The sequence below is a fragment of the Astyanax mexicanus genome, chromosome 3 (genome assembly GCF_023375975.1).
Source record: "Astyanax mexicanus isolate ESR-SI-001 chromosome 3, AstMex3_surface, whole genome shotgun sequence".
NCBI classification, from domain to species: domain Eukaryota; kingdom Metazoa; phylum Chordata; class Actinopteri; order Characiformes; family Acestrorhamphidae; genus Astyanax; species Astyanax mexicanus.
Window position 1 is genome coordinate 4438808 of NC_064410.1, and position 25599 is coordinate 4464406.

The following is a 25599-nucleotide window of genomic DNA, read 5'->3' on the forward strand; positions in this document are numbered from 1 at the left end:
TTCATATTTGGTTCAAGGAGCTGTTTTGGTGTTGTGAGGTATTTGCTAGGTGGTTGCTACCATATTACCAGTAGTTCCTATGGTATCGCTGGTGGTTGCTAGGTGATTGCTATAGTTTTGCTAAGCTGTTGCTAAAGTATCCTAAGCCGCTGCTATGATGATGCACTCACTCCTGAAGGCTTACGCTACCTCCCGGCCGCTGCGCTCCTCCAATGAACGTCGCCTCGCTTTGCCAAACAAACACTCACACAAAGCAATCCAGACTGTTCTCATACAGAGTTCCCCAATGGTGGAACAAACTACCTTCTACTACCAGATCAGGAGAATCTCTCGCTATCTTTAAGAGACTCCTGAAGACAGAGCTCTTCAAAGAGCAAAGAGCACTTACACCTCTAACACGCTAACTACTTCTAACCTCATTTCCTTCTTCCCCTCCTTCACTCCTCTATCCCTTTATTTCCCTTCGACCTCCTTTAAGCCCTATCTAAAAATGGGTTATCTAAATTCCTATTACTTTTGTACTTCATTATTGTAAGTCGCTTTGGACAAAAGCGTCTGCCAAATGAAATGTAATGTAATGTAATGTATGATATCCCAGGCAGGAGCTATGGTGTCTCCGGTGGTTGCTGAGGTCTTATCAATCGTTTTGATGGAATAAAAATTCAGATAAAATCAGTGTTGACATTGTTATCATCATTATCATGTAATTAGAGCGAATTGGATGCATTTCTGTAAAATCTTAGTTGGTAGCATCGCAGTGCAAAGCTCCTACCCTCTTGCCTGCTTTCCCGATTAGACCTGGAGGGCCTGGCAACCCACGCGGCCCCTGTGAGACACAGATAGAACAAATAGGAGGGGGAGAAAAAGCAGAGCTTAATTGTTGTACGCTGTTTACTTTGTCAGCAAGCATTTTCCTTAGGTATTACTTAATGAATTGAGTGAATAAACAAAGAAAGTATGAGAATTCCCAACAGAACAATTACAAGCATCATACAGCATTTCTTTTACTTATTGTATTATATATTCTATAGTGCAACAGCAGCAAAGCGGAGGATATGAGAATATGAGTGTGAAATTACTCACAGTAGGTCCAGGATCCCCACTGTTTCCTTTAAGGCCACTGGGACCCGGCAAACCCTGGAATACACACACATATATATATATATATATATATATATATATATATATATATATATATATATCTCACATAACACACCTTTATAGAGAGTATATTCAGGAAAATAGACTAGTGAGGTTGTTGCGCTTAAAGAAACAGAAAATGCATCAATAACCAAACACATATATATGTATATATACAGGGGTTGGACAATGAAACTGAAACACCTGGTTTTAGAACACAGTAATTTATTGTGGTGACGGACAGTTCTGATAAAAACAGGAGAGTTGAGGTGCACATTGAATTCTGCGTGATTTGATCAGCCGTGGTTTTATGTTTTTTGGATACAATCCGGGTTAGCACCCGAACATCCCTTTCAGACAACTTCCTCTTACAGCGTCCACAGTTAATCCTGTTGGATGTGGTTGGTGCTTCTTGGTGGTATGCTGCTGACGTTACCCTGGATACCGTGGCTCTTGATGCATCACAAAGGCTTGCTGTCTTGGTCACAGATGCTCCAGCAAGACGTGCACCAACAATTTGTCCTCTTTTGAACTCTGATATGTCCCCCATAATGTTGTGGGCATTGCAGTATTTTAAGCAAAACTGTGCTCTTACCCTGCTAATTGAACCTCTCACACTAAAATGACAGGTGCTTCAGTTTCATTGTCCAACCCCTATGTATGTATATATATATATATATATATATATATATATAATTTTTCGATTTTTTCCAAAAAATTCAAGGTTATTCTAGGTACATATTTTCCAGGAATCCTGAACATGAACTCAAATGCTACGTGAAAGCAGACTCTTACCACTGGTCCTGGTCTGCCTGAGAGTCCTAAAGGTCCTGGGGGTCCCTTCAGCGAGAGCTGTGAGATGAAACAAAACACACACACAGAAACACACACACACACACACTGTAGTCACGCATTTAAGAGTTCACAGCAGAGTGCTTGTGTTTGTACATGTTTCACGGAGCCGAAAACAAAAGTGAGTCACGGCACTGCATTCATTAAGCTCCTGAACTGCGGAAAACAGCGTCTGAATGCATTACAGGTGATTACGCGGAGGAGGCTAACTCTGATAAAGTGCTTTTGGGGGTTGTTCAGGTCTTACTATGGATTGCTGGAGGATGGCTTGGGCCTGTGCTTCTTGGGCAGACACTACAGGGCCTTTCTGAGAGTCGCCTCCATACTGAAACTGAGAGAAAGAGAGAGAGAGAGAGAGAGAGAAGAGAGAGAGACAGCATATTATTAGCTTCCCCTGCTACTTTCCACAATGGCTGGAATCAATGCCAGCAAATGATTCATCAACTGAGCAACACATAAAACAAAAAGCAGTTACTTTAATGCATTTCATGACAAAATGATCTACAGCCCCTTCCAACCTCGTGTACGTTGATATCATAGCTCCACCATGTGGCCAAAAACCGCCACTGCTACTGCTGCTACCAACACATGCCAAGGTACTGTGGGCAGCAGCTGTTCCACCTGCAGCCAAAGGTGGGTGACGGTAAAGAGTGTGTAGAGTGTAAAGTGTGTTTGTTCTACTTACTGGTAACATCAGCAGGGTGCCTGGAGGACCTGGTATCCCATCAGCTCCTGCAAGACCTTGACGTCCCTCAGGACCCTTGAAGAAGAGGTAAAAACAAGAAGAAAAAAAAATTAGAGACCACTTAAAAATGATGAGTTTCTTTGATTTTACCAAACCAAAAACCTCTGGAATATAACCAAGAGGAATATGGATGATCACAAGCCATCAAACTGAAGTAAACTGCGTAAAGCATAAAGTTATCCAAAAGCAGTGTGTAAGACTGGTGGAGGAGAACATGATGCCAAGATCCATGACTGTGAAAACTGTGATTAAAAAACAGGTTTATTCCACCAAATATTGGTTTCTGAACGCTTGAAACTTTATCTTTTTTGTTGTTTCAGCCATTTCTCATTTTCTACAAATAAACGCTCTAAATGACAATATTTTTATTTGGAATTTGGTAGAAAGAACCATGTTAATTTTAATCAAACATATACCTGAAGAGGTCTATTATTTTACTTTTAGAGCTGTAGTTACAAGATAAATGCTAGCAGGATAATAAGAAACTATCACTTATCACAAGACTGAAATTCAATAAGCTACACATACAGAAGTGTGTGTAAGGCAGTAGTATGTGGACGAGCATTCTCCAGAAAGGGTAGGGCCTCTGATTTCAGGACCTTTAAAGGGACCACACACACCATGACATCATGCCTTCTGTATGTGTGACAGTTAATCTTGTTTCTATACTATTACTATAGTGCCTTAACACACAGATTTGTCAATCTGTAATTTCCTTCGGGATCAATAAAGTGCTATCTTGTCTTATCTAACTGTGATTAAGATGATATGTGAGCATGAATAAACTTTATATGTGTCAATTAATTTCTAAATTCAAAATTTCTCTAAATTTCTGCTTTTACTATAGCATCACTCAAAGAATCCTTAAATGCATCTTCCTTTCTAGCAGTGTATGCAAGCGTAGGTGCGCACAAGTGAATCTCTTCGCTCATACAAGCAGTATGTGAGTTTTTGAACACGCCACTCCATCCGCAAATCCATCTGCTGTAACAACAACAGCCCACGCTCCGTCTCCAGCGGGCACATCCATCAACATCAGCTCCCTATCAATTAGCTCGTCTCCAGAGCGCCGCATGAGCCACGCTCATATAAAAGCCTAATGCTCCTATAAGCCTCGGCTAAAACATTAAAGAGCCTGGCTAATAAAAGCTGTCAATTAGAGGCAGCGGCGCTAACAGCAGGCCTTCGCTAACGCTCGCTAGGAAATCTGAGCGTACCTGTCAGGCCCAGGAGTGATGTGAGTAACGTACACATGTGCAGACTGAAACACAAGCAAGCACTGCCCCGGGTTACCGAGCCTGACGTCTGAAGTGGAACTCTTTCACACTTCCTCTGCTGAAGCCTCGCTTATACTCTTTACGTCTGAGCATGCCTATAGAACTGAAAAACAGAGACTGGACAAATCCCAGACATCTCAAGTTGCAAAAATTTATTTCAGGGAGGTACCCCCGAACCTGGACTTGGCCTATATATATATATATATATATATATATATATATATATATATATATATAGAGAGAGAGAGAGAGAGAGAGAGAGAGAGACAGTATGAGCGCCTAACCCTGCGCTCACACCGGAAAGCGACAGGCCACCATTCATTTCCTATGGCAGGGTGCAATTTCAGTGCAGCGATGGGTGCAACATACACACATACATATATATATATAACGCATCCCATCCAGGAGGGAAAAAAAAAAAACACTGCCCGCCCACACTTAAAACTGATTGGCTGACTCACAGACTCTTTGTAAACAACAGGCCAATCAGAACAAGCAGAACAATCAGTCAGGAGAATCAGTCACATTAACTCACCTCAACATGTATTTTACAATCTTTTAGTTTCCCCATAGGCAATGCTTAAATCACTATTACAAAAAAAAACTACAAAAAATAAAAAATAAAATAAATAAAATAAAAAAATCACTATTACAGTGAGCATGACTTTCATTGTTTTTTTTCTTTTACCAGACATGGATATACTTTAGAGTAGTCAGATGTCAAATTAATTTTAATGGGAGCCATGATGCTCCTGAACGCATCCCATCCAGGAGAGAGAAAAAAAAAAAAAACACTGCCCGCCCACACTAAAAACAGATTGGCTGACTCACAGACTCTTTGTACAGAACAGGCCAATCAGAACAGTCAGAACAATCAGAACAATCAGAACAGTCAGTCAGGAGAATCAGTCACATTAACTCACCTCAACATGTCTTTTGCAATCCTTTAGTCCCCCATAGGCAATGCAAAAATCACTATTACAAACTGTAGTTAAAGCGTGCAAGACTTTCATTTTATTTATTTATTTTTTTTTTTGCCAGATATGGACATACTTTAGAGTAGCCACATGTCAAATGAGTTTAAATGGGAGCCATGATGCTCCTGAACGCATCTGTGTGCGAGTTTGTGTTCACTCTTGGGCCACTTGTTCTAGATTCCAAGAGATTTGATTTGATTTGCAGGCATCAGGGAGAAGTTATTGATATGCGGTAGATTCCCGCAACTTCCAAGGAGATTTGGCAAGTCTGCAATTAGGGGTAAGTTGTTGGGCCAAGGGGTGAAATGGGATTGGACCACTGACTCCAAAGACTGATGCACTAGACAGGCGCATCTGCTGTGTACATGTACAATATATAATCAAGAAATCAGAATCAGAATCCCTTCTAATTTATTACTGTGTCTGAATCAGAATGACTTTGTACAAGTTAAGCTGCATGGAAAATCACACAAACCCACAAACAGCTCATAGAAAATCAGGTCAGAGTTTTTTATGAGTCATGACTCCCTGAAGCCTGAGGTCCAGGGCCAGGTCAGCAGGTCCCTCAGAGCTTTGATACTCAGCATCTGGACAGATACGCTCCATAGACACATTTGGCCCTGGTCACTTCCTCTCATTTCTAAATTACTAATTTAATCTGGCAAGACATTTTGATCCAAATCAGACCAACAAAAAAAAAACAAGAAAATGTTGCCTGAAGGCTGACTGTCCGTAATTAAATTACATTACATTTAGCAGATGCTTTATCCAAAAAAAAAAACAGTCTGAACCCAACTACTCCCAACAAAATTCAGTCTGAACTCAACTACTCCCAATAAGATTCAGTTTGAACTCAACTACTCCCAATACGATTCAGTCTGAGCTCAAATACTCCCAATAAGATTCAGTCTGAACTCAACTACTCCCAATAAAATTCAGTCTGAACTCAACTACTCCCAATAAAATTCACTCTGAACTGAAATACTCCCAATAAAATTCAATCTGAACTCAACTACTCCCAATAAAATTCAGTCTGAACTCAACTACTCCCAATAAAATACAGTCTGAACCCAACTACTCCCAACAAAATTCAGTCTGAACCCAACTACTCCCAATAAAATACAGTCTGAACTCAACTACTCCCAATAAAATTCAGTCTGAACCCAACTACTCCCAATAAAATACAGTCTGAACCCAACTACTCCCAACAAAATTCAGTCTGAACTCAACTACTCCCAATAAGATTCAGTCTGAACTCAACTACTGCCCAACAAAATTCAGTCTGAACTCAACTACTTCCAATAACACTTCCAATAATTTCAGTCTGCAAAATTATACTTACCCTGTCTCCTGGGTCTCCCATTGGCCCAGGGGGTCCAGTAATTCCAGGAATACCAGGAAGGCCCTGAGGAATAGACACACAAACAATAATGATGCTGCTTATTGGCTACTAAAGACTACTAAAAACGAATGACTTTAGATTAATAGTAATACTTTGGTAAAATATGATAAAAAAAAATACTTACAGCTGGTCCAGGAGGCCCGGGAGGTCCATAAAATGCTGCACCCTGATGAACACAAAGCACAAAGGCAATTTAAAATAATTAGTAAAAGATTGATGAAATCTAAAAAACAATAGAGATTATTAATATCTGTGTTATTACCGGTTCAAGGATGGCTTGTTCTCCTTTTTCACCTTTTTCAAAGCCATGATTTTCCTGATGGAGCACAGAGATATGGTATTAAAGTGTAACAAGAAGCAGAACACTAATTAAAATAATCACAGGTGTTATTATTTAAATTCTTGGAAAAGGTCTAACTGAAACATTTTCATTAGTTAAAATAAAAAATGGACTCACCTGTCCTTTCCAGGTATCTGCTCCTTCTCTTACAGCTGGGCCAAAACGATCCTCATCAACCTCGTACTCTTCATACTCCAGCTCTGAGCTCTCTGTGCTGTTCTTAAAGTCGTCGTATTCGATGAGCTGAAAATACACACACGCCATTAATACATTTAATTCAGTCTGAACTCAACTACTGCCCAAGAAATTTCAGTCTGAACTTAACTACAGCCCAACAAATTCAGTCTAAACTCTACAGCCCAACAAATTTCAGTCTGAACTCAACTACAGCCCAACAAATTCAGTTTAGACTCAGCTACAGCCCAACAAATTCAATCTAAACTCTACAGCCCAACAGATTTCAGTCTGAACTCAACTACAGCCCAACAAATTCAGTTTAAACTCTACAGCCCAACAAATTCAATCTAAACTCTACAGCCCAACAGATTTCAGTCTGAATTCAACTACTGCCCAACAAATTTTAGTCTGAACTCAACTCAATCACTGCCCAACAAAATAAAAAAATCAGTGCACTGTTTATAATCATTTCCTTACATTTAGTCTGAACACAACTATTGTCCAACAAAATTCAGTCTGAACTCGATTACTGTACAACAAAATTCAGTTTAAACTCAACCGCTGCCCAACAAAATTCAGTTTAAACTCAACCACTGCCCAACAAAATTCAGTCTGTACTCAACCACTGCCCAACAAAATTCAGTCTGTACTCAACCACTGCCCAACAAAATTCAGTCTGTACTCAACCACTGCCCAACAAAATTCAGTTTGATCTCAACTACTGCCCAACAAATATCAGTCTGAACTCAACTACAGCCCAAAAAATTCAGTCTGAACTCAACTTCAGCCCAACAAATTCAGTCTGAACTCAACTACAGCCCAAAAAATTCAGTCTGAACTCAACTACAGCCCAAAAAATTCAGTCTGAACTCAACTACAGCCCAACAAATTCAGTCTGAATTCAACTACTGCCCAAAAAATTTGAGTCTGAACTCAACTCAATCACTGCCCAACAAAATAAAAAAATCAGAGCACTGTTTATTATCATTTCCTTACATTTAGTCTGAACACAACTACTGTCCAACAAATATCAGTCTGAACTCGATTACTGTACAACAAAATTCAGTTTAAACTCAATCACTGCCCAACAAAATTCAGTCACAATTGCAAAATTGTCACCTGGGTCTCCCATAGGCATTACTCAAAGAACTATTTGGAGAGTGTAATTTTATCAATTTCCTTCTTCCCCTCCTTTCCTCCTTTATCCCATTAATTCCCTTTGACCTCCTTTAGGCCCTTGAACGTTTATTACTCTATGTACATCACTACTGTAAGTCGCTTTGGACAAAAGCATCTGGTAAATGTAATGTAATGTAATGTAAAGTAATGTAATATTCCTTACCTCATAATCGCTGATATTGGCGCCCACAGTCACGGTGGAGACGGAGAGGTCATCATATGTTTCACCATAAATGCTCTGAGAGTACTCCTCCACCTCCGGCTGGTTCACAGGCATTTCCTCCTGCACAGAACAGAGCAGAATCACTACACAGCTAAAGACACAGTTTAACATGACAATGGAGACACTGAGCAATGCTGAAACCTCCCAGTCCAGATCCTGAGCTTCTCTGCTCAACCAGGTTCAGCTCGGATTAGATAAGGGAAGTCAGCGATGCTTCACAATTCCACACACAAAAAAAATGATGAGTATAATTTATTTTAAAAAAGTTTTGTAAATTTCTGCATTTGCTTTTTTTAAGTAAATTTAATTTCAGATAAATTTAAGTAACTTCAACTCGGTTTCAAGACTTAAATGTTACATAGAGTAAATAAGTGAACTGAACTTCAGTCAATCCTTTCTTTTCTTAAACGTTATTTAATTTCTGCATACAATATTTCCTAATTACAATTACTTAATGGATACAATATTACCCAAATAAATTATGATACATAATATATTATAATTGCTGAAATTTAAAACACACATATTACACTGTCTCAACACATGGATGGCATTTTAGTATACTAAAAATAATTTATTACACGCCATCCATCCTTGGTCTGTTTACAAAATAAATATTTGAGATTATGTAAATATTTGAATGTGTGTTTCACTAAAAATATTAAAATTTGAGTAATATTTACGGTGGCCGAGAAAGCCCAACGCAGTGCAAATTGAAAAGCGCTGCAAAAGCACAAAACACATCCATCAAAATTACAACACAGGCGCAGCAAATAGAAAAACGCGCTGCAACTAGAAAAACGCGCTGCAAATAGAAAAACGCGCTGCAAATAGAACCACAACACAACGGAAGTGAGTCACAACACAACGGAATTTTCCCGGGGGACCTTAAAAGATACTGTACCAGCTAAGCTGCGTCTTCAGTAACGTCTCGGACTTCACTATGTGTACAAAGGACAATAAGTGGCAAACAAGGCGTTTTGTGAAGCAGAACTTTTAATAATATGCACACAACCGTGGCAATCACAGGTAATAAACATAACTTACTTTTCAGAAGCTTGTTTGCCACTTATTGTCCTTTGTATACAGCTGGTACAGCATCTTTTAAGGTCCCCCGGGGAAAATTCCGTTGTGTTGTGACTCACTTCCGTTGTGTTGTGGTTCTATTTGCAGCGCGTTTTTCTAGTTGCTGCGCCTGTGTTGTAATTTTGATGGATGTGTTTTGTGCTTTTGCAGCGCATTTCAATTTGCACTGCGCTGGGCTTTCTCGGCCACCGTAAATATTGTATAAATGAAGTAATTGTAATTAGGTAATACTGTATGCAGAAATGAAGTAAAGTTTACTAAAAGAAAGGATTGACTGAAGTTCAGTTCACTTATTTACTCTTATATGTAACATTTAAGTCTTGAAACCGAGTTGAAGTTACCTAAATTTATCTGAAATTAAATTTACTTTCAGCAAATGCAGAAAGTTGCAAAACTTTTTTTAAAGTAAATTTTACTCATCATTTTTTTCAGTGCAGAGAATATTAGTGCTGTAGGTGTGTTATGATACGATGGTGCTACAAAGCCAGCATCAGGTTTATTAGGTTTAGAGTTATTAGGAGTTTAGGTAGCAGCCGTGAGGTCATTATCGCTCCAGACGCCTCATTAATAAGCTGGGTGACATCAGCAGAAGGGTTACATGTGATGGTGGCAGCGTGAAAAAAGTAAACTCCGCTCATCAGGAAGAGTCGGAGAAGCTCACACCCTCAGCGAAATGTAAAAATTAAATAAAGAAATAAATAATAAAATAAATAAAAAACTCAATCAACACCTACATCTATCGCCGGCGCAATAGGCGAGCGAATCACAGTGATGGATCACTGTGAGCTGCATCTGAGGTATAATAAGGTTTGCTTTGAGTCAGCTCTGTTACGGCAAAAACAAAACAAAAAAAAAACGCTTTTGAATCTCGGAAACTCAATTTGGCTCGGCCAGGCAGGTGAGGCTGCGCGGCGCTTTTTTATTCGTCATAAAAGCACAGGGAGGGGATTCGAGGCACACAGTAAGAATTAACATGAATTATCTCTCACATTCATCTGCACAAATCCATGTACTGCAGCTGAGGATGAGCCATTAATTCATGAGCAATTAAAAGTCATTAAAATTAACACTTTAAAAATCAATCAAATCAAGTTTACACAATTCTTTCTTTCTTTACAGTTTAGTCAGTTTAGTGTCTAAAGTTTGCTTGTTTTTGCAATAAACCCATGAGGTTTTTGTAGTTAGCAAATAACAGCAGTTATATATATATTTTCCAAAATACAATTCTATTTTCAAACATGCAGAATTTGATTGATTCCTGTTACTGATCTAAGTTATTAAGTGGAGAGTGTCCTGTAAGAACCTCTAAAACCCTCAAAGTTTCCATAATGTAAATAACTTGAAAGGGTTAACTGCTTTAAAAAAAATTAAATGAGAGTTGACTCGCTGGTTTTACTTTAGAATTGTGTAAACTTTTCTGTAAAAATGTAATTCTTCACAAAACTTCTACACGACTTTACTCTACATTATACCACAGTTAGTTCCGACCCTGCAGTGTGATTGGCTGAGCGGTGTTTTATGAGTGACGTTATCAGCCGGTAATGGAACTGTAACCGGAGCTCTCCATGTATTACTCCGCCACATACAGCTAAACTAGCAACAATGCAGCGCTTACAAACCAAACACAAACTGAATTCAAAGTCATGGGAGCCGCTGGGAGCAACTGAATCCCATTTAGAGGCACAGGGCAGAAACACTAAGCCATGTCTCTTTTAATTCTTAAAAAAAAAAAATAAAAAATCCTTTAAAGTCAAACAAGTGCTGGACTTTCATTAACACAGATTTCTCTCTTGAAAGTCGTGAAAGACATTTATTTATGTGAGTAAAGTTCAGTAAACTAAAGTTTATTTACAGTACGCTTAGATTTCCACAATTTTGAATTTTTGACATTTTAAAAAATGGCCAAAATAGAGGTAACCTAGCAACAATGCAGCGCTTACAAACCAAACAGCGCAGCTACAAACAGAGCAGCAATGGAACTGTTTTAACTGGCAGAGTGTTTATAACCAAACAGATCAGATTTTCTCGTCCTCTTTAACTTTTTAAAATCTTTCAAAAAAACAGCGATAATGGAACTGTGTGGTATAATCGCTGAGGTTTGTGCTATAACCTGTAATATTGGCACTGCTGTGCTGCGGTCGTAGGCTTGAGTGTATTATTGAGTGCTTAATTCTAAAGATCTACAGGGCTACAGTAGAGAGCTAGCAGTCCACAGTGGGCAGATGGTGCAGTGGACGCAGCGGTAGATGGTTAGTGGTGTAGCCGGCGGGTAAGGGTGGGTTTGGGTTGGGTGTGAGGGATGGTGTCTGAGGTTAGGAGGCGTTAGGAAGGTCAGCAGATGGAGAGGATGATGAGGATGAGGTAAGAAGGGCAAGGGGCAGCTAGCTTTGCAATCTACCTCCACCTCAGTCTGTGTAGACTGGGGTAATGAAGTGAATGCTACAGTGGCTTCCTCTGGCAGCATGGAGGGGTCCTCGTTATTTGAGTCGGGCTCGTGAGTGGGCATCTCTGGGATTAGGTCCATCTGCTCGATGGTGATAGCTGTTGATCCTGCAGGGGTTGTTGGCTGTTCTGTTGGCTGTATAGTTGACTGAGCCCCACGGTTGTTATGGTATAGTGTCAGATATTCAGGCATGTTGGTGGACACCTCCAGAAAGCCCTCCTCAAGTGGTTCCATTTCTTTTCTCTTCTTCCGGGACTCCTTCTTGTCCCCCTTCTTGTCCCCCTTCTTACCTCTGTCCTTCTTCTTTTTGTTCTTTTTGCCGTTCCTGTCTTTTTTGGAGCGCTTCTTCGGCTCCTCCGGTTCATCGCCTTGCATGGTGTCATCATGCTTAGGGGGTGTGGCCTTTTGTGAGACCAGGGCGGGGTTACAGTTTAGGGTGGGGCATGAATGGAAAAGAATGACACGAAGGAGTGAGAAAACAGATTTAAAAGTTGAAGGAGAAGAGTACAGTACTTACCAGAACAATGCATCACATCATGTCAAACTTTCTGTACATATTTCCATAAAAAATATATATCTATATTTATATTTAACCCGATTTTCAATCAGCCTCATTTGTAGTCTATATTGACAAGTAACAAGTACTGTATTTTTATTGCACTATAAAATGATTATAAAGCGCATTATGCAACACTAGTAAGGAACAGGTGTGTCGCTGCTGTTTTAGAAATATATATTTCAAATATATATTTTCTTTTAAAGCCAAACGAGCGCTTGATGTTAATCTACACAGATTTCTCTCCTGTTTATTTACAGTAATCTTAGATTTCCAGATTTCCACTAAGGCTGAGAGCAGCAGATTTAGCATTAGCGGCTAACTGCTAGTGCTAGTAAATTCCACCTAACAGCGCTACATTGAGGAACCCTGAGTGTTTCGGTAAGCCAGGGCGATATAAGCTAGTTGCTCCAGCAGTGCTAGCCAAGGTTAGCAGCAGGCTGCAGGCCAATGATACTCACCTCTGAACGCTGAGTGAAAGAGCTAGTGCTTAGTGCAGTTAGCGGCTAATGCTAATACTGCTTGAGCTTCGGTGCTGGAGAATTAAAAGTGTCGAATTTTGGTAAAATTAAATAAAAGTTAAAGGGCACCTTATAGTGCCAAAAATACGGTATCCCATAGACTAGCATTGAGTTGACACATATACGAAATACATCCATTGAGTGGCACTGAGTGGCACTAAGTTAAGAAAACAAAAACTGTTATTTAAAAATATATATATATTTTTTCTGTTAAAGTCAAACAAGCTCTTGACATTAATCTACACAGATTTTTCTCCTGAAAACTGTTTATTTACAGTAAGCTTCGAATTCCAGATTTAGCTGCTTTAGCATTATCAGCTAACTGCTAGCGCTAGTAAATTCAGTTCTACACTGAGGAACCCTGAGTGTTTCAGTAAGCCAGAGCGATATTAGCTAATGCTGCTCCAGCAGTGCTAGCTGAGATTAGCAGCAGGCTACAGGCCAATGATACTCACCTCTGAATGCTGAGTGAAAGAGCTAGCACTTAGCGTGGTTAGCGGCTAATGCTAATACTGCTTGTGCTTCGGTGCTGGAGATTTAAAAGTGTCGATTTTTGGTAAAATTAAATAATTTTAAGGCCGCCTTATAGTGCAAAAAATACGGTATCCCTCAGATAAGCCTTAAATTGACATATATCCCATACATAGATTCACAGAATTGTCCAATAGCTTCTATTTAAAGTGATTTTTTTCTGGTACTTTTGAAGTATTGAGAAATGCATGAGAATCTCTATCCATGGTTACTGATCATACAACCCTGGAACACAAGAAAAACACTGGAATATTCCTTTAAAAACCTTCAAAACAAAGCCTTTCTCAACCCCATTCCAGGAAACCCACTGCTCCAACACACTCCATGGAACTCCTCAGATTACAATCCTCTGATTGTACTGTTCCTGAGCTGAATCAGATGTGAGAGCAGGAAAAGAATGGAACTGTCAGGGCTTGTTCTCACCACTGCAGTTGATAAGCACTGTAATAAAGCATGACCATTTTATATCATAGCAAAATCTCTTTGAGGTTATTACAGATGAGGACAGACAATGATAAAAATATATATATATATATATATATATATATATATATATATATATATATATTACACAGCATGAGTCACTCATGTAATTTAGTTATACAGTAATCTAAGCCCAGCTCAGCTTTAACTTCATTTCTGAACACATTTGTGAGTTCAGAATTTTTCTGAATGATATTACACCCCTAAATCCTCAGGATTTATATTTAAGCATTACATAAAAAGCTTTCACGTTTGATAAGGAACTTCACTGAAAATCATAACTGTAATTGTAATAAAAAGTATAAAAAATAGTCAAGGAAATCTGCTAATGTCAAAATATAATGAATAAAATCATGAAATTGTCTCAATCAAACAATGAAAATCCTGAATATAAATCAAACGGTTCTTGTCCTTCAAACCTTTAGTTTCGTTCTGTTTGTCTAGTTTTTACGTCTATTTTCAAATTATTAAGTGGAGTAGAAAAAAAACATGCATATGTAGATATGTAGAATGACACGTTTTATAAGTAAAAAAATATAAATTATGGATAAGAGTGAGTGAAATTCAACTTATAAATGGCAACACATGAATAGTCAAAATGACATTAAGAATATGCCATCCTGCTAAAATGAGTAGTCCCAATCAATTTATTAATTTGTACTGTTTTTTTTTTTTTTTTCGCACTATAAGGCTCTTTTAATTTTCCCAAAAATCATCAGTGAGCCTTATAATCCGATGTGCCTTATGTAAAAAAAAATCTACCAGTCAGGTATTAAGGAGCAGTAAAGCCACTCCACTGAAGTACAGAGTTATATGGGGCGAGTTTTCAGTGAAGTTTCTCCAGCACTAAGGCTTGGTGCAGCAGCATTAGCATTAGCCGCTAGCCGCAGTGCTAGCTCTTTTGTCATTCAGAGGTCGGACTGTAGTCTGCTTGTTTACTGCATTAAAACCTCTATTAATAAACTCTGTGTAATATTGACTATAGTAATAATATCAGACCTACAGATCTGTGAAGACATTATGTTACTACTGATTCTCTTAAGCATAATTAAATAATTACTATCCAAAATTAAATTAAAGATATCTTAAATTAGCATTTACGGTAACACTTTCTATGAATGTCATCCTTATTAGATTAATGCATTCATAAGGCATTATAAACATGGCTATAAATGTTTATAAAAATGCATAACCCATTATAGCCATGTTTGTTAAGCATTATGACCTGTGATCATAATACATTATTAAATCAAAGCTTTGCTTATAATATATGTGTTAAAATCGTATATCTCTATCATTAATAATCCAGTCCTACAATGAAAGTCTGGCACTTTACTTAGAGCGCACAAAGACCTGTTATAATACATTATAATTGACTATAATTAATATTATATTCAAGGCAAGAATAATTCATTAGTGGTTAATATATATATATATATATATATATATATATATATATTAGTCATGATAAAATCTGCAAGCAGGGACTGAGTTTCTTGGGATTGATGTATAACATGTTATAAATGCAGCTATTAATGCATTATAATCACAGTTCATGATGCATAATAAACATTGCTATAATGAATTATACATTTTATAAATATGTATAGCCATGTTTATAATGCCTTATGAATGCATTATAATGTGTTATGAGTATGTTTATAGAGTCTTATAGAGATGACATTTAAAGAAAGTGTTACCGCATTTACTTTGCAATTTAATAAGCATAGACTTTCCAATAGTAAAAATTGCAGTGTAGATATGTAGAATGAACTAGTTTTACTAGTAAAAAAAAGTATGTATTATGGATAATGTGTATGCACATTACATCAGCAGTCTGTTATTTTACTATGTGAGTATTTGACTATTATTATTATTATTATTATTATTGATGTAATTTATTATATAGCAACATATATGTAAACATTTTAAAACACTGCATCACTTTCTTCAGTGTATAAAAACAAAGCAGAGTGTGTGTGTGTGTGTGTGAATGGGATCAGTGTGTAACAGCAGAACTGGGTCAGTAATGCGAACGATGTTGATGAGACCCGATTTTACAGCCTGTTCTCTCAGCTGTGGCCCAGTGCAGAGCCCAGCGCCAAACAGCTCTCCATAACTGCTGACAGAAAATTACACACACACACACACACACACACAATAATACACACACACACACTGATACACACACACATGCACACACTCATACACTGGGCGTGGGAAGCTCTGTGCACGACTAAATGTTCCACATGACCTTAAGAGTTCCTCCCAGAGGGTTCTGCCCAAAACACAACCCACTGACACACTTAGTCATCACTGTGACTCACACACACACGTGCAGACACACACACACACACACACACACACACACACACACCCTCTTTCACGTGCATGCTTAACAACTATGCACAATTTCAGCCAAACACACTAACACACAAAGCACAAATCATCACACACACACACACAAACACATACAAACATACAACGTCTTCCCACAATGCTCTTCCAAATCCTCTCTTTCTCTCTCTCTCTCTTTCTCTCTCTCTCTCTCTCTCTCTCTCTCTCTCTCTCTCTCTCACATACACACACACACACACACACACACACACACACCCATCCGATCCTGATTCTAAAGATATAATAATATAATGTAATTCAAACACTATTCTATATGTCCAAAGGTTTCCTATTAACAGTAATTAACAGTAATTAACATTGCTGTGATTTAAAAATGTAATTGATGTAATTTAACATAAACACATACAGCTCTGGAAAAAAAAAATTACAAAATCAAGAGAAGATCACTTCAGTTTCTGAATCAGTTTCTCTGATTTTGCTATTTATAGGTTTATGTTTGAGTAAAATGAACATTGTTGTTTTATTCTATAAACTACAGACTACATTTCTCCCAAATTCCAAATAAATGAGGATGAAATGAAAATGAGAAATGGCTGAAATAATGATAACAAAAACGTTGCTGAGATTTCAGACCTCAAATAATACAAAAAAAATGAATTTAATAATCATAGAGTTCAGAAATCACCCTGTTTTTTAATCACAGTTTTCATGCATCTTGGCATCATGTTCTCCTCCACCAGTCTTACGCACTGCTTTTGGATAACTTTATGCTGCTTTAATCCTGGTGCAAACATTCAAAAAGCAGTTCAGTTTGGTGGTTTGATGGTTTGTGATCATCCATCTTCCTCTTGATTATATTCCAGAGGTTTTCAATTTAGTAAAATCAAAGAAACTCATTTTTAAGTGCATTCTTAATTTTTTTCCAGTTTTCCAGAGCTGTATATTTGCTAATAAGACTTTGTCGAGACACGAGTTCATCTGTACAAGTCTCTCAGTTCTCTCTCAGGCCTCGTTTCGCTCAGGATCGCTGGGGATTTTAAGAGGCACATTTACATTTGCTGCAGGTTTTCTGGGCCACCGTCCCAGAGCGCCGTCCTGTCAGAGAGACCATCTATCTCTCCATCACTTTATTTATTACTGCAGTGTCTCCTGAGCCAAAAGCCCTTAAAGGATATTTCACTTAGAGCTTATAAAACGATGTTAATAGCGAATAAAATTTAAAAAAGCTTAAAGATGAGCACCTATAGCATGAACTGCAAGCAGCACAGTCTATCCTTTTTAGCCATGTTAGTGTTCCATTAACCCCTTCTGTTATGTTCTGGGTAAAATTGACCCATTTTATAGTTCAAAAATCTAGTAAAATTATTTAAAAGTATTTTTTCAGTATAAAACTTCTTCTGCTTGCCTTAATTTGAGTAAGTAACATATAATATGAAAATGGTTAATCTCACGTATTTGCATATTTACAACCACCCCCTGCAAAAACTAAAACCAAAACTAAAATTGCAATGTTATGTTTCAATATTATGTCAAACTATTGTTTTATATCTTTCAAAAGTAATAAAGTAGTAAATCATTAAAAAAAGTTTGAACACATATATATATATATATATATATATATATATATATATATATCAAAACGAGTGAATTATTCTAATTAAACCACTACCTGTTAGAGGTAAGGAACACCATTACACTAAATAGTGATATTTTTTTAATATCTAACCACTGTTTTAGTTTTACTTTTACTTTGTTATTTATTTTGATTATTTTGTCTTTTTATATATATATATATATATATATATATATTACTTTTTATTATTATTATTATTAGTAGTAGTAGTAGTAGTAGTAGTAGTATTATTAGTATTATTAGTATTAGTATTATTAGTATTATTATTATCTATTTTATTTCCATTATTTACTTTTTTATATCTGTGGTTATTCTAGTCCTTTATTTCTTTAAAGCTCACCTTCCGTCGTTTTTTCTTTCATTTTAAAATGTCTAGTTGTGGTCTCTAGTATGAATGAATGACATGTGAGCCGTTTTTGTAAAAAAAAAGTGCTCAGGTGTCTCTGTATAGCTCTTTTTTAATGGACTGTTTTAGGGGTGTGTCCAAAATGACCGGATTCCAGCTTTGCTCATGAATATTCATACATGCAAACAGCATGCAAATATCTCTCCTCTGATTGGCTAGGAGCACTGCGACGCCCCTCCACCGCTCTGCCGCTCACTGCCTCCCACCTCCTAACTGATGAGCGGTGATGTTGCGTCGCTTCAGCTCCGCCTCTGGGAGTTTCTCGAGCCGAGGTGGGCTGGTCTGTGAGTTTCTGCCTACATAGGCAGAAAGATAATTCAAAATTCACCCGTTTTTCGGAGGGGGGGAGGGGGGATTTCTTTGCTTAGCTCCTGCAGACAATGGGGGCTGCAAAACAGTTTAATGTGCAGGTGTACACATTCAACTCGGAGAGACCTACTGTATTCCACAAAAAACAAGAAAAATCGGATTTTCGCGGAAGGTGAGCTTTACCTGTGTTTGTATTTTATTATTCTTTGTTTTTGTGCTCTACATTTTAGCCTGTTTGCACATCCTTTTATTTTGTATTATTTAGTTTTTTTCTTAAATAAATCTTACATTGTTTAAGTCAATAGACTTGCTGTATTTTTTTTTTTTTACCTATGTCTCTTTTTAAATGCCAGGGGCCCCAGAATTCTACTAATGAAGATACTGGCTAATTTGAGCTTTGAGTTAAAGGTGTAAAAATAGCGATTTCTTTGCATGGGTAACTCTATGCCCCTATCACTACCATTACAAGCCTGTTGGGAGCATCGGCTAAAGTTGCTGTATTTCAGAATGCTTGGTGGAAATGGATTTGGACTATTTGATCCAAACGTTTGTTCTCCTCATCATGTGTCACTACAACACAAGTCCATTTCACACCAGACTTCTCCTTTAATTCAATCAAACCTTCACAGCAAAGCTTAAATAATGAGTTTAAAGCTGTTATTTAAGAAAATAAACTTCAGAACTTCAGAGGAAACGCTGTATTTGCAGATGTCTACAGACCTTTAGACACATAGGTCAAAACTGAAAAATACAGTTATTAAACTCGACAATGGAGCTGGAAATGGCAGCGTGAAAGAACAGGAGGAAACTGGGCCACGTTAGAGAGATATCTGAGAGTCAGAAGGGGTGGAGATGTGCTGAGAGAAAGAGAGAGAGATAGAGAGAGAGAGAAACGTGGGCTTGAAATAAACATTTAGAATAGCGTATAGTCCCTGTCTCTGTCAGAGCAGAGCAAAGGTTTCCATTCTGACAAATCAGGAGCGCACATGATCCATTGTGGAGGACTGAGATCCACTGGTGAAACTGGGGAAGCAGGTGTTTCTCCAGCTTATTCAGAATGAATGGGCCCGATGGGATTTAAATAATATCCCTGCTTTATTCTCACTGTGCTGGTGTCTGAAACTGTACTGTAGGTAGCTAGCTGCCTTGACATATATTGCGATGTACTATAAGCCTTATAAGCGTTTTAAAGAGCCACTAAACCTAAACCAAAGTGACTATTTATATTGTAAATTGCTAAATTTCCATCGGATCAATAAAGTATCTATCTATCTATCTATCTATCTATCTATCTATCTATCTATCTATCTATCTATCTATCTATCTATCCATCCATCCATCCATCCATCCATCCATCCATCCATCCATCCATTCATCCATCCAATCCATCCATAATCCATCTAAGCCATAGATCATGAGAGAATGCCAAGAGTGTGTACAGAAATGCTAAATTTCCTTCGGGATCAATAAAGTATCTATCTATCTATCTATCTATCTATCTATCTATCTATCTATCTATCTATCTATCTATCTACCTATCTATCTATCTATCTATCTATCTATCTATCTATCTATCTATCTATCTATCTATCTATCTATCTATCTATTAGGGCTGGACCCGAATATTCGGGTATTCGGATATTCGTTCGTTGAGTAGGTATTCGGTTTTTAATTTTGGTATTCGGATATTCGTTTTTTTTTCTCCTTTCCAGAGTTCCACCTCACTCTAACCACTTCTGTTCTCGCGGGTCCCGTCAGAATATCTTGCGCGCGGGACAGAACTGAACTGTTATTGGCTGGAGCGGGAGTTTAATCCAGACGATGCGGGAGCAAATTAATAAATAGTTAAGAAAACTGTAATAATTGTAAAAAAAAAAAAAACCTAAAGAAAACTCTCAACGCGCAGGATGGACCGACACACACGCACACACCGATGGTGTTTGGACTGGGGTAAGGAACGGGACCGCACTATGTGGCGGGCGGGCGCGGGATTAAAAGAAGCAATTTTTTTGCGGAGCGGTAACGAGACAGAAACGCGGGAGCGTGGAAGAGTGGGTTTAAAAATCAGTCTCGCGCAGACCTCTATTATACATGATAAAAAAAATATAATATAAATAATATAAATATAAAATAATTTCTAAACAAAAGAAATATTTAATATTGAGCTTATAGCCCAAGTGCAAAAATACAAAATCAGTAATACGGCTATGCCCTGCACAATGCTTAAACCGAAATAGACCAAGTACAATAACGTCATTAACAATGACTTTCCTCTACTCTAATATAATTTAACATGGTTTAAAATATAAAATAATTTCTAAACAAACGAAATATTTAATATTGAGCTTATAGCCCAAGTGCAAAAATACAAAATCAGTAATATGCCCTGCACAATCCTTTAACCGAAATAGACCAAGTACAGTTTACAATGACTGTCCTCTAATATAATTACCAATGTTTAAGAATATAAAATACTTCCTGAACAAACGTTTTTTTTTGTTTGTTTTTTTAAGCAAATAGCCTAAGTGTGAAAACACAAACAGCAATTTACTGGGCTGGCTTGCGCAGCGGAGAAACCGTGCAGCAGCCTCCTAGCCTGCTTACGCAGCGGATAAGCCGCGTGTGGGGCAGCAGAAATTCCGGGATGAAAACACAAAGAAATCTGAGCTAAAAACACAGAAAAAATATGGGGGATAAAAACACCAAAAATCCGGGGTGAATATGTCTCGTCGGTCAGAGCAAATTGAACATTTTTCAGTGGATTAAAGGGGCCGTGATTTGCTTTTTTTTTATTTTTTTTTTTACCTCTTTTTTTAAAAACGAATATTCGAATATTCGCTTCGAATCAGTGCCGAATATCCGGAGCTCAAAAAACGCTATTCGGGCCAGCCCTACTATCTATCTATCTATCTATCTATCTATCTATCTATCTATCTATCTATCTATCTATCTATCTATCTATCTATCGATCTATCCATCCATCCATCCATCCATCCATCCATCCATCTATCCATCCATCTAAGCCATAGATCATGAGAGAATGCCAAGAGTGTGTAAAGAAATGCTAAATTTCCTTCGGGATCAATAAAGTATCTATCTATCTATCTATCTATCTATCTATCTATCTATCTATCTATCTATCTATCTATCTATCTATCTGTCTGTCTATCTATCCTTAATCCATCTTAGCCATAGATCATGAGAGAACGCCAAGATTGTGTACAGAAATGCTACATTTCCATTGGGATCGATAAAGTATCTATCTATCCATCCATCCATCCATCCATCCATCTATCTATCTATCTATCCATAATCCATCTAAGCAATAGAACATAAGAGAACTCCAAGAGTGTGCAAAGAAATGCTAAATTTCCTTCGGGATCGATAAAGTATCTATCCATCCATCCATCCATCCATCCATCCATGCACCCATCCATCTAAGAATGACTCACAAAATAAATTCCCATCACAGCCCAACCCCAACCTGTTTTACGTGTGTGCAGATGTTCTCACCTCCTCGGGGTCAAAGCTCTGGGTGCTGTACGGAAGAGCAGAATCACAGTCTGGGATGTAATTCAGACAATAATCAGCAGCAGCCTGGGGGTCCTCCACAATCAGCAGCTGCTGGATCTCCCCCTGTCATTAAACAATCACACACACACACAAAGATACCAGTCAGATTATTCATATATTTTACGAGAAAAGCCTGAAACCACACAATTTTAACTCACAAAAAGAACAACAGACATGTGTAGCTATACAGCGGTTGGACAATGAAACTAAAACCTGGTTTTAGACCACAATAATTTATTGTGGTGACGGACAGTTCTGGTGGAAACAGGAGAGTTGAGGTGCACATTGAATTCTGCGTGATTTGATCAGCCGTGGTTTTATGTTTTTTATTGGATACAATCCGGGTTAGCACCCGAACATCCCTTTCAGACAGCTTCCACAGTTACAGCGTCCACAGTTAATCCTGTTGGATGTGGTTTGTCCTTCTTGGTGGTATGCTGACATTACCCTGGATACCGTGGTTTTTGATGCATCACAAAGACTTGCTGTCTTGGTCACAGATGCTCCAGCAAGACGTGCACCAACAATTTGTCCTCTTTTGAACTCTGGTATGTCACCCATAATGCTATAGTGTGCATTGCAATATTTAGAGCAGAACTGTGCTCTTACCCTGCTAACTGAACCTTCACACTCTTACTGCTCTTATTGGTGCAATAATGTGCAATTAATGAAGATTGGACACCAGGCTGCTCCAATTTAGCCATGAAACCTAAAATCCCACACTAAAATGGCGACAGGTGTTTCAGTTTCATTGTCCAAACCCCTCTGTAGTTTGTAGAATACTGTAATTAGCAGGTAATGCAGAAAAAATACATAATGCACTTTAAAGAGCTTATAGAGATTCACAGGATGACAATATGAAAATAGATGCAGGTTGCAACAGGAAAAAAAAACTCAAGCATGATGAATTAATTGCTTGGTGTAACACACACACACTCACACACACACACACACACACACACACACATCTGTATCTAACTTTTTCCCAGGGTTCCTTTAGAGCTTGGTTAGCCGTGTATACACAATCCAAAAACACTCAAAAGCTGCCTCTCTGCTTCCTACACACTTCCCCAGCCCTTTCCCTGTGGTACAATGTACATTTGTGGTGTTTGTACATGTGTGTGTGTGTGTGTGTGTGTGTGTGTGTGTGTGTGTGTGTGTGTGTGTGAGTGTGTGTTTGTGTGTGTGTGCTTTAAGTCTCTCAGCACTTAGCGCACAGCTCCAGTGCTATATCTTGGGAGCCACCACAGTCTGACACCCGCTCGGAAAACTCTCAGTGAAGAAGCCTCACTGATGTCTTAGTCACTCAGTGCAATTCTGATGAAACCTGAAGTAAAAATGGACCTAGACTGTGTTTAAGAAGAGAAAAGAAAGGCTAAAAAGAAAGAGAAAAAAAGAAGTAAGGGGGCGTAACAATTCACCAAATCCAGAACTGTGTTCATTCTGTGGATGTGGTAGCTGGATTCAATACATTTATGAATAAACCAAAAAAAAAGGAAATAATTACTTTAATTATGAAAGTCAAGACATACAGCTCTGGACAAAATTAAGAGAGCACTTCAGCTTCTGAATCAATTTCTCTGATTTTGTTATTTATAGGTTTATGTTTGAGTAAAATGAACAAAAAGAATATAAACATTGTCATTAAGAGCATGGAGAGCTTTCAGATTTCCAATAATGCAAATAAAACAATTTCATATTCATCACTCAAGTTTTAAGAGTTTAAGAGAAATCAATATTTGGTGAAATAACCCTGGTTTTTAATCACAGTTTTGATTAAAAGCATCTTGGCATCATGCTCTCCTCCACCAGTCCTACACACTGCTTTTGGATAACTTTATGCTTTACACTTGTGCAAAAATTCAAGCAGTTCAGTTTGGTGGTTTGATGGCTTGTGATCATCCATCTCCCTCTTGATTATATTCCAGAGGTTTTCAATTTGGTGAAATCAAAGAAATTATACTTATATAATTTGTAAGTGGTCTCTTATTTTTTTTGTCCAGAACTGTATTTTCTCTCAAGACAAAATGCAGGTGCATTCTCAAATTCTCAAAGAATTATTATATTATTAAAAAGTTATTTTATTTCAGTAATTCATTTCAAAATGTGAAACCCATATATTATATAGATATATTACACACAGAGTGATCTATTTTAAGTGTTTATTTCTTTTATTGTTATTATGTATGATTATGGCTTACAGCCAATGAAAACCCAAAAATCAGTGTTTCAGAAAATTAAAATAGTATATAAAACCAACTGGTATTTTTGGCAGTGTGGGCAGTGTGCCAAGTCCTGCTGGAAAATGAAATCCACATCTCCATAAAAGTTGTCAGTAGCAGAGGGAAGCATGAAGTGCTGTAAGATTTTGTGGGAAAACAAAACTGCACTGACTTTAGACTTGATAATAAAACACAGTGGATCAACACCAGCAGATGACAGACATGTCTCTCCAAACCATCACTGATCATCAGTAAATTTTACTTTATTTCATTTGTAAATCAAGGGAGCAGAGTCTGGAGGAAGAGTGGAGAGACACACAGTCCAAACTGCTCGAGGTCTAGTGTGAAGTTTCCTCCAATCAGTGATGGTTCATTGCATAATGCTGGCTGTACTGTTTCTGTCTATTCAGCCTACAGGTTAGCTGTGTTTACACACTTTTAAGCTCTAAAGTCTCTGTTAACTTTGACTGCTTGTTGAATGAGGCACAGTGAACAGTGGCTTGCCAACTAGGTAAGAGGTCATTTAAATATACCAGTCATACAGAAACAATGACAAGAACAGCCTGTTCAGTTCAAAACAGTTAAGAAAGGTTGAGGAAATGTTATGTAAAATTCTTGAATTGTGGATTCTTACTTTTTTATGGTGCACAACCCCACAAACTGTTTAATAGCAAACCTCGAGAAGGTCAGGAATAATAGAAACAGACGGATACGGGTCATTTAATTTAATCTGTATGTAGACTCACTGTACCTCACAAACATTTACTCTTAATGAGGCTTAAATGGAAGCCCAGGTTTTGTTGGTAACTGGTTTCAGAAGGTCTGGTTTCATATTTAATGTTGGTAGAGGTCAAAAAAGCTGGGATGCAGAAGAAAGCCAACTGGTTAAGCTCAGTTCTTGACCAGAATGATTGTATATATTTGTATATTGTATATGTTATTTGTTCTATCAGTATGATCAATTTAAATATGCTGGTCATTAAGCTGGTTATCATACTGGTGAACCTGTGTAGTAAGACTGGTCTTGTTTGCATTGAGTCTTAAAGCTGTAAAATTTACTGGTGTGCGAAGACAGGTAGGCATTCTCTGCGGCAGTGCTGTTAGCCAATCAGAGGCGATATATTTGCATGTTTAAATATTCATGTGCAAGAGCCGAAATCTTGTCT

General features: G+C 37.8%; 1 protein-coding gene across 2 annotated transcripts in view; it reads right to left on the minus strand.

Annotated features, from left to right (window-relative positions):
* Window positions 1–25599, minus strand: part of col5a3a (collagen, type V, alpha 3a) — a 142209-nt gene that overhangs the window by 77502 nt on the left and 39108 nt on the right. Inside the window, exons 5-16 of one of the 2 annotated variants that reach the window (XM_049476059.1) lie at window positions 22152–22274; window positions 11797–12243; window positions 8253–8372; window positions 6851–6976; window positions 6656–6709; window positions 6518–6559; window positions 6334–6396; window positions 2678–2752; window positions 2240–2323; window positions 1936–1992; window positions 1084–1137; window positions 773–826 (exon numbers count right to left, since the gene is read on the minus strand). In XM_049476059.1, coding sequence (XP_049332016.1) covers window positions 773–826; window positions 1084–1137; window positions 1936–1992; window positions 2240–2323; window positions 2678–2752; window positions 6334–6396; window positions 6518–6559; window positions 6656–6709; window positions 6851–6976; window positions 8253–8372; window positions 11797–12243; window positions 22152–22274 — 1299 coding nt within the window. The remainder of the gene's footprint in view (window positions 1–772; window positions 827–1083; window positions 1138–1935; window positions 1993–2239; window positions 2324–2677; window positions 2753–6333; window positions 6397–6517; window positions 6560–6655; window positions 6710–6850; window positions 6977–8252; window positions 8373–11796; window positions 12244–22151; window positions 22275–25599) is intronic. The other variant, XM_049476060.1, reaches the window with a different exon arrangement.